Below are 15,293 nucleotides of genomic sequence, written 5' to 3'. Positions count from 1 at the left end.
TAAGGGCAATCTAGATAGGCAATCGGCGTTGGCATTCGCCTCTGACCTCACGTACTTAATGTCAAAATCGTAATTAGTTAGGAAGAGCGCGTAGCGCTGAAGTCTGCTGGCTGCGTACGCAGGCAACCCTTTCTTAGGTCCGAAAATGGACAACAAAGGCTTATGGTCTGTAATTAAGACAAATTTCCTACCATACAAATATTGGTTAAATTTTTTAACCCCATACACAATACCTAGTGCTTCCTTGTCTATGACACTATAGCCTACCTCAGCTTTTGACAATGTACGTGAAGCGTTACAAATCGGTTTCTCTGAACCGTCTTTCTGTCTCTGACTTAGTACACACCCTAAACCATAACTAGAGCTATCAGTAGCTAGGCTTACAGGTAAGATAGGATCGTAATGTGCTAATATTGGTGCTGACACCAATTTACTTTTGATTAGCTTAAATGCTTGATCACAGGTGGCTGTCCACTCAAAAACACTGTCTTTTCTTAACAAATTATACAAAGGGGCTGCGATAGTTGATAAGTGGGGTACATACTTGCCATAGTAATTTACCATGCCCAAAAATGCTTTTAGCTGTGACACGTCAGTTGGTATAGGAGCTTTCTCTATAGCACTTATCTTAGACGGTGAGGTACTTAGACCTTCCTCACTCAAAACATACCCTAAATATTCAATCGATTTACGAAAGAACTCACACTTTTTCTTGCTTACTGTCAAACCATTAGCTTTAAGTTTACTACACACTTCAATTAACCTCTCTTTATGTACCTCATTGTTCTCACCCGTAATCAAAATATCATCCAGGAAACAAACTACTCCTGGAATACCTGCAAGAATGGTTTCCATTATCCTTTGAAAAATACCTGGTGCTGACGCCACACCATAGGGAACTCTATTATACATGAAAAGCCCTTTTGTAGTACTTATGGTACACAACTTTCTTGACTGCTCATCTAAACTCACTTGCTGATAAGCCTGAGATAGGTCGATTTTAGAGAAGGTTTTACCCTTTTGTAAGGTGTTAAAAAGATCTTCTATTCTAGGTATTGGATGTCTATCAATTACCAAAGAATCATTTAATGAAGAAGCCCGAAAATCAGCACACAAACATAACTCTCCTGACTTTTTAATAATCGGAACAACTGGACTTCCCCATTCACTGTTACTGACCGGTGACAAGATTCCTTCCTCTACTAATCGATCTATCTCTGCTTCTACTTTACTCTTTAGGGCAAAAGGAATTGGCCTAGGCTTCAGAAATCTAGGGACTGCATTATCTTTTAACACTAACCTAGCCGACTCGCCCTTATAACATCCTAGTTTGTCTGTAAATACTTCCGGGAACTTTTGATACAACTCACTTACGATTTTAGACTCCCCTTCTATCACATTACAAAAAGCTTTACTCTGACCTGAGTTAGCATACACCGTGTTGCTCCTTACATTAGGTATCTTAATTACAACCTCAAGATCTCGAATCCAATCTCTTCCCATCAAGGGATTCGCGCCCTTAGCAATCACATACAAGGTTAACTCTTTCATAACATCTCTGTACTTAACTCTTACGCTCAATTTACCAAGTGGCTTAATAGGCTGATTAGTATATGAACTTAATACTAAATTTGTACTTTGTAACTCCAATGAGCTGAAATTCTCCTTGTAACAATTTTCATTAATGACACTTACACAAGCGCCACTATCAACTTCAAAATTCAAAGACCTGTTCTCAACTTGCAAATTTACCATAATAGGCCTTACCCTATCATTTGCTACATTACTCTCATCATTATCTAAGGCAAAAAGATTAGTTAAATCATAATCACTCTCTGTAGTCTGTTCATTATGTCCATCTTCATTTTCATCAACATAGTGCTGCTTACTATATTTCTTATGACTAGAATTATGAAATGTAAGTGGCTTACCCCTGTCCTGGCTTCGGCAAACCTTCGCTAAATGCCCTAGCTTTCCACATTTATTGCACTTATATGACTTGAACCTGCACACATTGGCCCTATGCCCTAGCTTTCCACAGCAAAAACACTTCACATCACTTCCACTTGACACTCTCTCCTCCCTCCTGTAGTTGGTTGACCGGCTCTGGCTCTGTTGATGTTGTTGTGGGTAGTGTTGACGTTGACTGCCACTGCCACTGTTGTGCGCCGCCGCCGCCGGCCCTTTCCGCCCGGCGTTGTAGTGAAGTTGCGTCGTCTGCTGTTGACCCCGCGCTGTCTGCATGCCCGAGCTCGACATCAGCGCCGCTGCACCTCGTTCCGCCATTTCCATATTGGTTGCTATGGTTACCGCCTTTTCAAAAGTCAGCTCCGCCTCGCCGAGTAACCGTTTCTTGATGACGTCACTCCGGATACCGCTCACAAGCCTATCCCTCAAATAATCCGACAGATTGGTTTTAAATTCGCAAAACATCGACAGTTCCTTTAATTGCACTACGTAATCAGAGATTGACTCATGTTCTCTCTGAGTTCTCAAACTAAATTTATAACGTTCCGTTATAAACGATGGCGTTGGACTTAAATGTTTTTCAACTAACTCCACAATTTGATCAAATGTCTTATCCGCTGGCTTATCCGGTGCGCACAAATTCTTCACTAAATTATACGTTTTCAAACCCATGACCGTTAACAAAGTAGACACTTTTTTCTCGTTCTTAATGTCATTAGCGTCAATAAAAATTAATAACCTCTCTATATATGAGGACCACGTTTCTTCAGCTGCATCAAACGCATTCATAGACCCTATAAGACCTGCCATTTTATACTCGTTAAATAGTCTATCTATACAAACTGGTGAAACTCCTGACATATAAATTAATGTACGACTCACCGAATGTCTCGTTACACTGCAAACTCTTACCTCCCGTTACCGTCCTTTTAATGTCCAGTTTGCACTTTTTCACTCTCACTGCACAGTTCACACACAGTTCCTTGAAGACGCGATCACGACAGTTCTTCCACTGTTGGTCGCACAATTAATTGTTCACACGCGACAGCCCTTCCGCTTGCCGGTAACAATGTTCTGCACACACGCGACAGCCCTTCCGCTTGCCGGTTACGTGAATTCTCACTGCCTCGTCGCCACATTGGAATGGCTCAAAGGCATCCTCGTCGCCAAATTGGAATGTCCGTGGTTTAAGAATGAAAATGGAGTAAATAAATACACATTTTACAGTAATAAATTGCCGCGGCCGATACGGGCGGGACTAACACGGAGATGGTTACATATCGGGAGCTGCTGGAAGACTGTGAGGAAAAGCCGGGAAAATAGGAGCGTGGTCAGGCTGTGTTGTGATTGGTCGGTTGAGGGTGGCGTGATGATTGGACCACGGCAACGGTTTATTTACTCAAACACTGCTATCATGATACATACATTGACAATAGTTATATACAGCAAGGTGTACTATATGAAATACACTACATGAACCAAGGTTAATGAAATAACATAATAATCATGATTTGGCAACAGCCTACTAATTGTATTTTGATGATGTAAAATGCAATTTATCACATTAAAGTCCATTTATATAGTATTAGGCATTGTTTACGAGTTAAAAATAACTGTTTTATGTCATGTTGGATTAACCGTGTTGGTTTTCAGTTATCCGTGGTCTGTTCAAATACAGTTTTATTATGTTTTTATGGCAATAATGTGTTCCTCTTATAATTCGACCTTTATGCTGTTTCGACCATGCTCCCAGTCCGTAGGTGACGGACTAGCAAGGTTCTACTGTAATCTCACTTGGTTATGGATTTGCTTCTAAACGTAATCAGAAATGGTACCATCCAAACCAGTACCAGTACCATTCGTGAACAAAATTTAATGTAAACATATCAGTGTCAGCTAGAAAGAGAAAGAAAAAACCGCACTGCAGCAAACCTTTCTCTACTAAGCGAATTTCCATTTGTCTAAATTTATTTTCAAATAAATCTATTTAAATAACATTAGTTTAACATTGGTTATTAATTAGGCCTAACTTATAAATAGGCCTAACTCTTCCACATAGGAAACATGGAGATATCAGTTAGGATATAGTTCATATCAAATTTATCAGTCTAAAATATCAGTTTTACTAGTTAAGTAACAAGTAGGCCTAACAATAAATTTTTTAGTCTTGTGTTACCAAAATAGAATCTCGTCTCGTGGAACGAGATAAAAACTTTCCGAAAATTTCGAGACCCGTCCATCCCTAACAATATCACAATTGTGCAGTATTCATATTGTAGTTTTTGTATACAAAATTGCAAATTATAACTTCGTAACCTTAATATTTATTTAAGTAGGCCCCCTACTTCAACATCAAACTATCAGAACCTCTAACTATCCGATCCGATACAAAATAAAATTTCACTATCCGCACACCTCTTCTATAAATATAACTTTTGAAAACCCCTCTTATTTCAATGTTTTGAAGTTAGAGATCCATACAAATAGAAATGGAAAGCACTTGATGTTCAAATGTTCACATCAAAATGCTTTCAACTCTCATATAATTTATGAGATTATGCCACTGTTATGTATCAAGAAATAAGTCCATATGTTTTATTTATAACATCTGTCAGATGACTGTTTATATTATTATGTTTTGTTTACTTTTTAGTTGAGTCTGATTTGTGAGTTCAATAAATTCAGTTGTGTTAATTATGTTTTAATTTACTAAACTGGCGACGAGGATAATTGGATAATGGATCTCAATAAGCCTGATCGTTTTGACCCCCATACAAATCCTGCAAGTGTCGCACAGTGTTGGGGTACTTGGATTAAGCAATTTGAGAGGTATGCTTTAGCTGCAGACATTACCAGTGATGTAAGGAAAACTGCACTAGTACTTAATCTAGCTGGTGAGGAAGTGGCTTACATTTTTGACAGTTTACCACAACCTAATGAAATAACGTACAAATATGTTATAAAACTATTAACTGACTATTTCGCTCCTACCAAAAATGTCCTTTTTGAAATATTTAATTTTAGGAAGTGTCATCAAGCAGAATCAGAGTCGTTTAACTCTTTCTATTCTCGACTAAGAACATTAGCTGTGAACTGTGAATTCAAAGACTTGGATAGGGAATTAATTATGCAAATTTTGATTGGATCTAGAAGTGATGAGTTAAGGAATAAAATTTTGAAAGAACCTACTATTAAACTTCAGGATGTTGTTATTGCAGCTAAGTCAAATGAATTATTTCAAACTCAAAGTAAGGAACTTTCTTTCAGTAGCTCAAGTTTTGCTAATGCACATAAAATTGACCATTCAAACAGGAAATTTGTTGCATTTAACAACAATCCAGCTCACTCTGTTACACCTAATGTTTGTCTTGGTTGTGGACTAAGACATTTTAGAAGGGATTGTCCCCATCTTCAGACTACTTGTAATATTTGTAAGAAAATTGGGCATCTAGCACGAGTTTGTAAAGGAGGGAAACCACGCCCCAAAGAATATTTTAGGTCAGACTAATGTTTATGTGAAATACGGTAAGTTCAATGGTTTCCTTCCGTTAGTCATAACTGAAGGTAATAGAAATAGTTTATTGGGGCGTAATTGGCTAAAAAGTCTTAACATTGAAGTAAACGGAGTACTTTCAATCAACTGTCATGAATCTGAAGTTCTTTGTAAAGCTCAGCTGGATGTTCAACATCTGAAAAGTGAATTTTCCGATGTATTTTCAAATTCTTTAGGGTGCTATAAAGGACCTCCAATCGAACTGAAAATTGACCAGAATTATAACCCAATTCACTTAAGAGCGCGCCCTTTACCTTATGCATTGCAGGCCCCAGTAGAAGAAGAGCTGAATAAGTTAGTTAATCAGGGAGTGTTAGAACCTGTTCAGGTATCGGATTGGGCCACACCAATTGTTGTTTCCGTAAAAAGCAATGGTAAAATACGAATTTGTGGTGATTATAAGGCAACGTTAAACAAAGCTATCCAAGATCATCTGTACCCTATTCCACCAATCTCTCAGCTCTTAGCAAACTTAAACCAAGGGAAATATTTGGCTAAGTTAGATTTAGCCCAAGCTTATCAACAGCTGGTTGTTGACGAGAAGTCGGCACTAGCTCAGACACTAATTACACACAAGGGTGCTTTTAAACCAAAAAGACTACAATTCGGTATTAGCTCAGCTCCATCTATATTTCAACATTTTATTGAGGGTTTGCTTTCGGGCTTGGACAATGTAATCCCTTACTTTGATGATATTTTGGTTAAAGCAGGAACAATACACGAATTGATTACCACATTAAGACAAGTATTCACTCGTTTTAGAGATGCAGGGATTACACTCCAAAGCGAAAAGTGTTCTTTGTTATCTACATCAGTTGACTTCTTGGGATTTGTTGTGAGCTCTGACGGAATTCGTCCTAACCCGGACAAAGTCAAATGCATTCAAGATGCTCCTGAGCCGACTAACAAGGAACAACTGCAGGCATTTTTAGGTTTACTTAATTTCTATCACTGTTTTTTACCCAACAAAGCCAATGTTGCAGAACCTTTACATCGCTTATTGGACAAAAATGTTAAATGGCGGTGGGAGGAAAAACATAAACTTGCTTTCAATGTTTCAAAGAAGCTCCTTTCTTCCGATAGTATACTGGCTCATTACAATCCCTCCAGCCATCTTATACTAACTTGTGATGCATCTCCTTATGGTATTGGTTGTGTGCTTAGTCAGGTTCGAGGGGAAAAGGAAGTTCCAATTGCGTTTTATTCCAGGACAATGAGTCAGTCAGAACGAAGATATGCTCAAGTAGATAGGGAAGCACTTTCCATCATTGGAGGGGTTAAAAAATTCCACAATTACTTATATGGGAGGCATTTTGAAATTAGAACAGATCATAAGCCACTTCTGGGTCTTTTCACTGTGGATAAACAAACACCAAACACACTGTCACCTCGAATGATTCGCTGGAGTATCCTTTTAAATGGATATGACTTTGATCTTGTATACAAACCAGGGATTTCTATTCCGAATGCTGATGGTTTGAGTCGTCTTCCATGTTCCTCCAATGTTGTTGATCAAGAGATAAATGAAGTCTTGAATGACGTGCTATACATTGAATCCGATGAGGTTAAACCAATCACCGCTAATATAATAGCAAAAGAAACAGAAAAGGATCCACTTCTATCTAAAGTACTATTATGGACTCAACGTGGTTGGCCAACTCATAACTCAGATCTCAACCTTACGCCTTTCATTTCTCGTCAAAATTCAATTTCTCAATACAAACAATGTTTACTTTGGGGAACTAGGGTGATCATTCCATCCACTCTCAGGCAACAAGCTCTGAAGCTTCTACACATGGGACATGAGGGCATTGTTCGAACAAAGGCGTTGGCTCGAAGCTATTTCTGGTGGCCAAAACTTGATCAAGACATAGAAAACATAGTGAATTCTTGTCAAGCATGTCAACAAAGTCGTCACAACCCTCCAAGAGCAACAGTTCTTCCCTGGGAGAAAACGAAACAACCCTGGTCTCGTCTCCACATAGATTTCGCTGGGCCCTTCCAAAACAAGTTGTTTTTGATTGTTGTCGATTCTTTCAGCAAATGGTTAGAAGTAGTTTTGGTGCCTTCTACAGATTCAAGATCAACTATAAAGGTCCTCAGAAGCCTTTTCGCAACACATGGTGTTCCAGACACAATAGTATCTGATAACGGGTCGGCTTTCACTTCACAAGAATTTCGATCGTTTAATGAAAGCAATGGCATCCGCCACGTCGTGGTTGCACCATACCATCCGTCATCGAATGGTCAGGCAGAAAGGGTGGTCCAAACGACAAAAAATTCTTTGCGACGAATACTTCAAGGAGATTGGCAAAAAAGATTGGCTCAGTTCCTAATATCATCTCATATAACGCCAAATTGTTCTACTAATATGTCACCGAGTGAACTGCTGTTCGGAAGGCGTATTAGAACCATCTTAGACAGAGTTCACCCAGATTATTCTTCAAGTGACAAAGAAGAGAAAATCTTGGATAAAGCACTTCACGATTACCAACAGTCACCTCAGAGGAAATTTAAAGAAAATGACTCCGTATTTGCAAGAAACTATAATCAGCGAGGACCAAAGTGGATTCCTGCTAAAGTCACTAGAATAACCGGGCCGCTGAGCTACCATTTGATAACAAAAGAAGGCATTGAAATACGACGTCATATTGACCAATTGAGACCTCGCTCAGAAACATCAAAAGCATCTACTAACTCACACTTGGATAATCCTGAATCTCCAGTAAACCCACCATTCCACCCACTACTCCAGAATCCTATTCAAATGAGAACACCAGAAGCACATCATATCACTCCAGTGCGACCACCATCAATGGTTCGCAATCCTATTATGATGAGAACACCAGACGTACAACCAATGCGACCATCAGTGATGCAACAATCTCGCAATTCCTTTAGTGGTATAGAAGGTTCAATTAACCCTCATCAAGAAGATGCTGGTTTCAACGTTTCTGGTTTAATTCAAGACTCCACTAGTATGAGCACGAGTCCACAACCTGTTCGGTCACAGGTCTCTAGATCAAACTCCCAAAACACTTCAATGAGCATGAGTCCTCGACCTGTTCGTATCCGTCGACCACCGGCATATCTGAAGGACTACCTAACGGGGGGAGGAGTGTTATGTATCAAGAAATAAGTCCATATGTTTTATTTATAACATCTGTCAGATGACTGTTTATATTATTATGTTTTGTTTACTTTTTAGTTGAGTCTGATTTGTGAGTTCAATAAATTCAGTTGTGTTAATTATGTTTTAATTTACTAAAGCCACACAGCAAAAATGTGTGTTTAAAGAAGTCACATGCTGAGTTCTAATATCAAGTTTTTAAATAATGAACAACTATTTGTAAAGGGTGATAGTGTCAGTATTATTAAATGAAATGTCTTAACTTGCAGGCAAACGCAATGATCTGCGGCATGGACTCTTATCACGATACAAAGAGCAAGAACCGGTCAGTCGCAGGTTTTGTGGCGTCCATGAACAAGGAAGTGACAAAGTGGTTTTCTCAGGTATTCATCCAGTCTAACAATCAAGAGCTGCTAAATGGAATACACGAGGCAATGTGCCAAGCTATCCTAAATTACTATGAGGTAAGTTGATACATTAATCTTGCGTTATAATACATATGATGGAACCTGTCTCCTGACTCTCCATCTTGCTGGGATTATCCCGGGCTTTCTACCATTAACCAGTACCAAGGTTGACAGGAGAAGCGGAAGACAAATTCCATCATACAGAATACAAGGAAAACAATATAATGATGTTACCTATATACTATTATATAATTGAGGTGGTGTCTGTTTGTCTGTGCGGCTGCCACGACTAAAATACTAAACCGATAAAGCCAAAATTAAACACACTGATAGTCCACATATCTAGGAATGTCATGGCCTATTCACTTCCCTGAGTTCCTCTCCACTTGGAAGTCCAAAGTTTTGAGGTGAGGTTTTCAAAAGTATACATTAATTGGTCTCCATGGGAGCATGAGAAAATGCACAACCTTTGTTTAACTTTGAGTTGACATTTCAATGTAAACAATCAGAACTGTTGAATGCTTATTTGACAATTTCATACAGTTGATCCAAACAAATAGAATAAAATAATTTACACAATTATTTCTAAAACTGTGTCATTGATAATGAAATTAAAGAAAGATTCTATCGTAAGTTATGCCAATTATGTTATCAATACATTTTAATGTTAATAGTAAGACAATTCAATGTAGGTCATACTTTTTTGTATAAATTTGGCGGTGTAGTATATCTTCCCTTAAAACTTTAAAAAATAAATTGAATTTTAAAACTGAATTAAATTTTTTTCTATACACTTAGCCTACTTATCAATTCAACAAAAAGCATCATAAAAAAATATTAAATACCTTAGATTAAAAAAAAAAAATTTGATGTTTATTTTTGACGTTAATTTGAAATTTGATGTTTCTTAAGGTTCTTATGGTTTGTTTTTAGAGAAACAACCGACACCCAGACACTATCATCGTATTCAGAGATGGGGTTGGCGACGGACAGTTGAGGGTATGTGAAGAATTGGAGATTGGATCATTAAAGAAGGCATTCAGCTCAATCTCTCCAGACTACAACCCCTCTCTTTGTTTCATCGTGTGCCAAAAAAGGATCAATACTAGAATCTTCCTACCCAAGGTTACTACAGTATTAAATCATTTTAGATTGTGATATGAACCAATAAAATGTTTCATTAATCATATTTTTCCTACCACTGCATGGAAATGATCACATTACCATACCTGTATGCAAAATAGCTCATTTCCGCTCTAGACCGGGAATAACCATTCCCACTCGCTAAATCACTAATTCAGCTGATTTCAGTAGTGGCATTTCTTTAAAACACTAACATTCGGTAAGCAAATTACATAACCTAAAAAAACAATCATAACCTTAATGGCATACACAATTAAAAAGTTAATCTGTATGTTATGATAAGTTTGACAAGTTAATCATGGTTCTAGGAAAAAATCTTGTGTTTGTGTTACGAGCATAAACAGTCATTGCCCGTCTTGAAATATATGGCCAAACCTCCCAGCTAAAGCTATGTGCGACCATCTTCAGTTCTAGAGCGGCAATGGCGGAACTTTGTGCTTAGGTGTCTCAATCCCGGGATTTTGGTGTTTGTATCAGCCAAACCCAGGATTATATTATTTTATGATTTTAACTTGTTAGCCATTTTAAATGAGGGAAAAGCTAAGTCCTTTAATGTTTTAAACTGGCCTTTACAGTGTATAAATATTAATATGTCACTCTAGAATAACATAAATCAAAATATGAAGATAAAAAGATAATATGGGAAGAATCGCGAGTAGCAGCGTACAAATTTTATTTTGACTTACAGCAATAAAACAATATAAGGTACTGTAAAACAATAAACCATCTGCTTATGTAGTAGTGTGTGTATGAAAAACTTAATTTAGGATTGTAAAAAATTTAACCACCACACTAATAACTAAATACGAAAATAAAGTTATAGATGCTAAATATAAGCAATCTTAATAATGAAATAATAATGGTGTGTTTATGGTTAATGTTTAGGGATTCAATGTTACTAAGAAAATTATACCTCAGCCAGGTTACAGGTCAAGGTTAACAGAGACCGAAGCAATGTAAGATTTTAGATTACGAATTGGTTTACAATTAAATAATAAGCACAAACAAAAATTGATCTCACAAATATTAAACATGAATCTGTGACAGTTAATTTATGTATTAAAACATTAACTTCATGTGCTTGAAACTGAGACCAATAACAATATTGGCATGCTTAGCGTAATGTTTTTTTTTCTTTTTCTGTGGAGGTAATTTAAACAAGGTTTGATGTTTCAGGTTTACGCTATGGTTTTTAAGTGAAATCAGGATCTAATAGAATAATTACACAATAACAAGTCACAAAACATATCACTGATATTTTTTCCTAATTTCTCTTCAACCTACTCTCTGAAAAGTTCCTGTATTAGAATGAAATATCAGTCTGCTCTTCTCTTGTCTTAATTAGGTACTGTTTTCCTAGAACTAGAAACAGAACCACAATGGATAAGAAAAAATCGATTCTCCTTTTTTTCGCTTAGGAAAACCTAGCTTGACTGCTTGTACAGAATTGCAATATCTATGTGTAAATGTTGACAGGGTCGGGACTTCGAGAACCCCCCGCCAGGATCAGTAGTGGACAACACTATAACAAGACGGACGCTGTTTGACTTCTTCTTGGTGTCGCAGTTGGTGCGTCAGGGAACTGTCACGCCAACACATTACGTGGTTCTTCACAACTCCACACACCTGGACCCTGACAAAATACAGAAGTTGACGTACAAAATGTGCCATCTCTACTATAACTGGCCTGGAACCATCAGAGTGCCTGCTCCTTGTCAGGTATGTACAAAACAACCGTGGTTTGAGAAAAAAAACTTAGAGCAATAGAGCCTTGGATTCAAGGATTTTTTTAGGATGGCACGCTTGACTAGCAATGAGTTTACTCTTTACACAAGAAGCCTTAACTTAACATAAAAAAATTTGAATATTTAGCTGGCACAGTTAATATGTTAAAATAGTTATATTTTAAGGACAATTTGCGAGATAAAACTTAATGCTTATTTGGCTTTAAATTGCTCTATCATCTCTGCAACCACCAAACTAATCTCTGATGTTGTTGACTTGTTAATTAATATTATTCAACCTTGTGTTACAGTATTCCCATAAGCTCGCCTACCTCGTGGGTACAAGTCTCCACAAAGAACCATCGCGTGTCCTCTCTGACAGGTTGTTCTTCTTGTAAGGCCTCACTCTGCTGCTGCGTATCACCACTTAAGACTGAACAACATGTACAATTAATTGTCAATAATTGTAGTTTAAGCAACATAAGTATTTTTTATACAATCAAGAAACAACTACATACTTAAAGGTTATCAAAACATTCCCCAAGTTTATCCTTATGTAAACTACATCCGATTTAGTATGGATATATTTTTGTTACCATCGAGTTTTTGTGAGTAGTGTTGTCAAAAGTTTAGACGTCTAACCTGTGTTTAGTGTGACTTGATATGTGTTAACAAGAGAGAGGATTTTACTTGATTTGATCTCTTCCAATATTTGTGTTTAATGTTATTAAGATTGTTTAATTAATATTATATTAATTAAGTTAGTTATTATTGTTGTTTTGATATAAGTATTTTATATAGCAGACTCTGTTATCAAAGTAAATGTGAACAATGTGTTAAACATGTTACGGGTTTTATGAGTCGTCTCTTATTACACAATTTTGTTCAACTTTTTCTGTTCAAATATCATGAGATAGTTAATATCAAAGATGATATTTCTTCCTTTTTTCCTTTGTTACCACCGAAGCAGTATTCATTCTTCTATCTGGTTGTATACGCTTCCTGAAATTTGTGTTTTGTAATATTTTGAAGTTTCTTTAGTCAGTAAAGTATAAAAATAAAATCTTTTCACACTCATATTGTCAAATTGTTAAAAAGTAGATCTTGCTTTTTAGTTTCACTTTTCCAATAATTATTCGGTAAAACCTCAAATATTATTTTTTTTTTTCTCACTAACGGTAATTTGCTAAAGCCAATCAGTAAGAAAATTAAAAAAAGTAGAGGAGTTTTAAAATTGTACTACTATTTGCCACAGTAAATAAATTTTACAATGTGTACATTACATGCTGTGTTTTAAAAGATAACATTATGATATTCTTAGATATAAATCTATATTCAAAACTTGTACATTTCTATCTATGTGAAATTCATTCATTGATGAGAGGGAAGAAGAAAAAGAGAAGTTGTATTTGTGTATATAGTTAAGACCCATTTCATAATATCCTTTAGTTATAGTGTTAATTCAATTCTTATTGATGAGGTGTTTTTTGATATTAAACTGTTACTAATGTTGTTAAAAGGTTGACTATATCTTGAGTCTCTTTCGTATCCTTGTTCATCTCAAAAATACAAATAAAATAATTAAAACAATTTTTTTAAAATATTAATGTAGTAAACAAAACAATGTATTTTAAAAAATCCAAATCTGATTAAAAATACTTTTACGCCATACTACACTATTTTGATGAACTTCCCACGCAAGAATTTAGTCCAGAAAACAGCTTTTTGCCGCCAGCTTAATCAAATGGGGTTTCATTGCGTACTTACTGTGCTGTAATGAGCTTTACCGGACACCAATCAGCTGAGTATACTGTATTTGCGTGGCAATAAATGTTCATAAACAAAAACATAACCTCTCTTAGAGATTACGACTAGTGATTTTAAGTCCTTTAGTTAGTGGTCATATATAAAGATTTGTAAAGATTTAGTAGTATGGCGTAAACTATCGTACGTAAGTCGACCAAAATGTGTTTACCGGACTCGTATGGTAATCCCGAACTCGACTTCGTCTCGCACGGGAACGTCCACACTCGTCCGGTAAACACTTATTTTCAGGACTAGTAACGTAGTATACTATTACGCCACACTACACTATTTTGACCAACTTCCCACGCAAGGATTTAGTCCAGAAAACAGCTGTTTGCTGCCAGCTTAATCAAATGTGGTTTCATTGCTTACTACTGTACTGTAATGAGTTTTACCGGACACCAATCAGCTGATTATACTGTATTTGGGTGGCAATAGGCAATGAGTAGTTATAAACAAAAACATAACCTCTCTTAGGCTACGGCCACACGGGCGTTTTTTCACGCAAGAACGCAGCGTGAAAAAAAGCGAGAAATATGAGCAGCATTAAATGTAATGAGGTATGCCACACGCAGCGTTTTTTTTTTCACGCAGATGCAATTTTTTAAATGTGATTTTTTAAAGTCTGCGAAATCACCCGCCGCGGGCCCGCAGAAGGATGGACTGGGGTGCATTTTTGAAGCTTGTTTTCACGCTCTGTCCCTGGCCACACGGGCGGGAGCAACACGCAGCTTTGATCAAGTAGTTCTAGCAAGTAAAATAAAGATAAATGTATCTAATTTTTTCCAGGATAGTGTAAAATATTTTTGGGTCTAGCCAAAAACACAGTAGGCTCTTAAACATAGGTCGACCTTACTGGACCAGTTAATAATTTGTTACTAAAAGGAAAGGCGTTTGGTTGGACTAAAAAATGTAAAGTGGCATTTATGTAGTAGAATATACAAAGATCTGATGAAAATCGTGCCATAAAAATATTTGTATTATATTTAATTTTTTAAACTAAATGTTAAATTAAAATAATTTTAGTGTTGTTTTCATATTGAAATTAATATATTATATTTATTTCTTTTATACTAAATGTAAATAATTAAATGTAAGGTTAACAAAATAAAATAATTTTAATGTACCAACATTAATATGCCATTCATATTTCTTGTTCACTAGTCAGAAACAAGGTATTTATATAATTATAAATATAATTTATATAATATTTATATTTTTATTTCTGTCATTAGGAAGATATACAACATAATTACGTGAATTCGTCAATCAACTGCGGGTTCCGAGTGCATTTTCCCGCTCCTGGACTTCAACGGCGTGAGAATAAGCTACATTTTACCGCGTGAAAAAAACGCCCGTGTGGCATACAACAGCGGGAATTCAAGCAGCGTGAAAATAAGCTACATTTTACCGCGTGAAAAAACGCCCGTGTGGCCGTAGCCTTAAGAGGTTATGACTACCTAGTGATTTTTAGTCATTTAGTTGGTGGTATTATATAAGGATTTGTACAGATTTAGTAGTATGGCGTAAACTATCGTACATCACTCGTCCAAAATGTGTTT

The 15,293-nt window shown here is 36.5% G+C and overlaps 1 protein-coding gene across 4 annotated transcripts in view; it reads left to right on the top strand.

Annotated features, from left to right (window-relative positions):
• LOC128990872 (piwi-like protein Ago3) overlaps positions 1-13,471 on the top strand; it is a 67,915-nt gene extending 54,444 nt beyond the window's left edge. For all 4 annotated transcript variants that reach the window (XM_054413498.1, XM_054413497.1, XM_054413500.1 and 1 more), the window contains exons 14-17: positions 8,921-9,115; positions 9,992-10,183; positions 11,678-11,920; positions 12,237-13,471. In XM_054413498.1, coding sequence (XP_054269473.1) covers positions 8,921-9,115; positions 9,992-10,183; positions 11,678-11,920; positions 12,237-12,323 — 717 coding nt within the window. In that variant the 3' untranslated portion in view covers positions 12,324-13,471. The remainder of the gene's footprint in view (positions 1-8,920; positions 9,116-9,991; positions 10,184-11,677; positions 11,921-12,236) is intronic.
• Positions 13,472-15,293: the final 1,822 nt, after the last annotated feature.

This window comes from Macrosteles quadrilineatus, unplaced genomic scaffold, assembly GCF_028750875.1.
Source record: "Macrosteles quadrilineatus isolate MER2022 unplaced genomic scaffold, UCM_ALF_1.0 Scaffold_3__2_contigs__length_128488019, whole genome shotgun sequence".
In the NCBI taxonomy this organism is placed as follows: domain Eukaryota; kingdom Metazoa; phylum Arthropoda; class Insecta; order Hemiptera; family Cicadellidae; genus Macrosteles; species Macrosteles quadrilineatus.
Note: the sequence above shows the minus strand (reverse complement) of the source record. Positions and strands in the feature narration are given on the sequence as shown.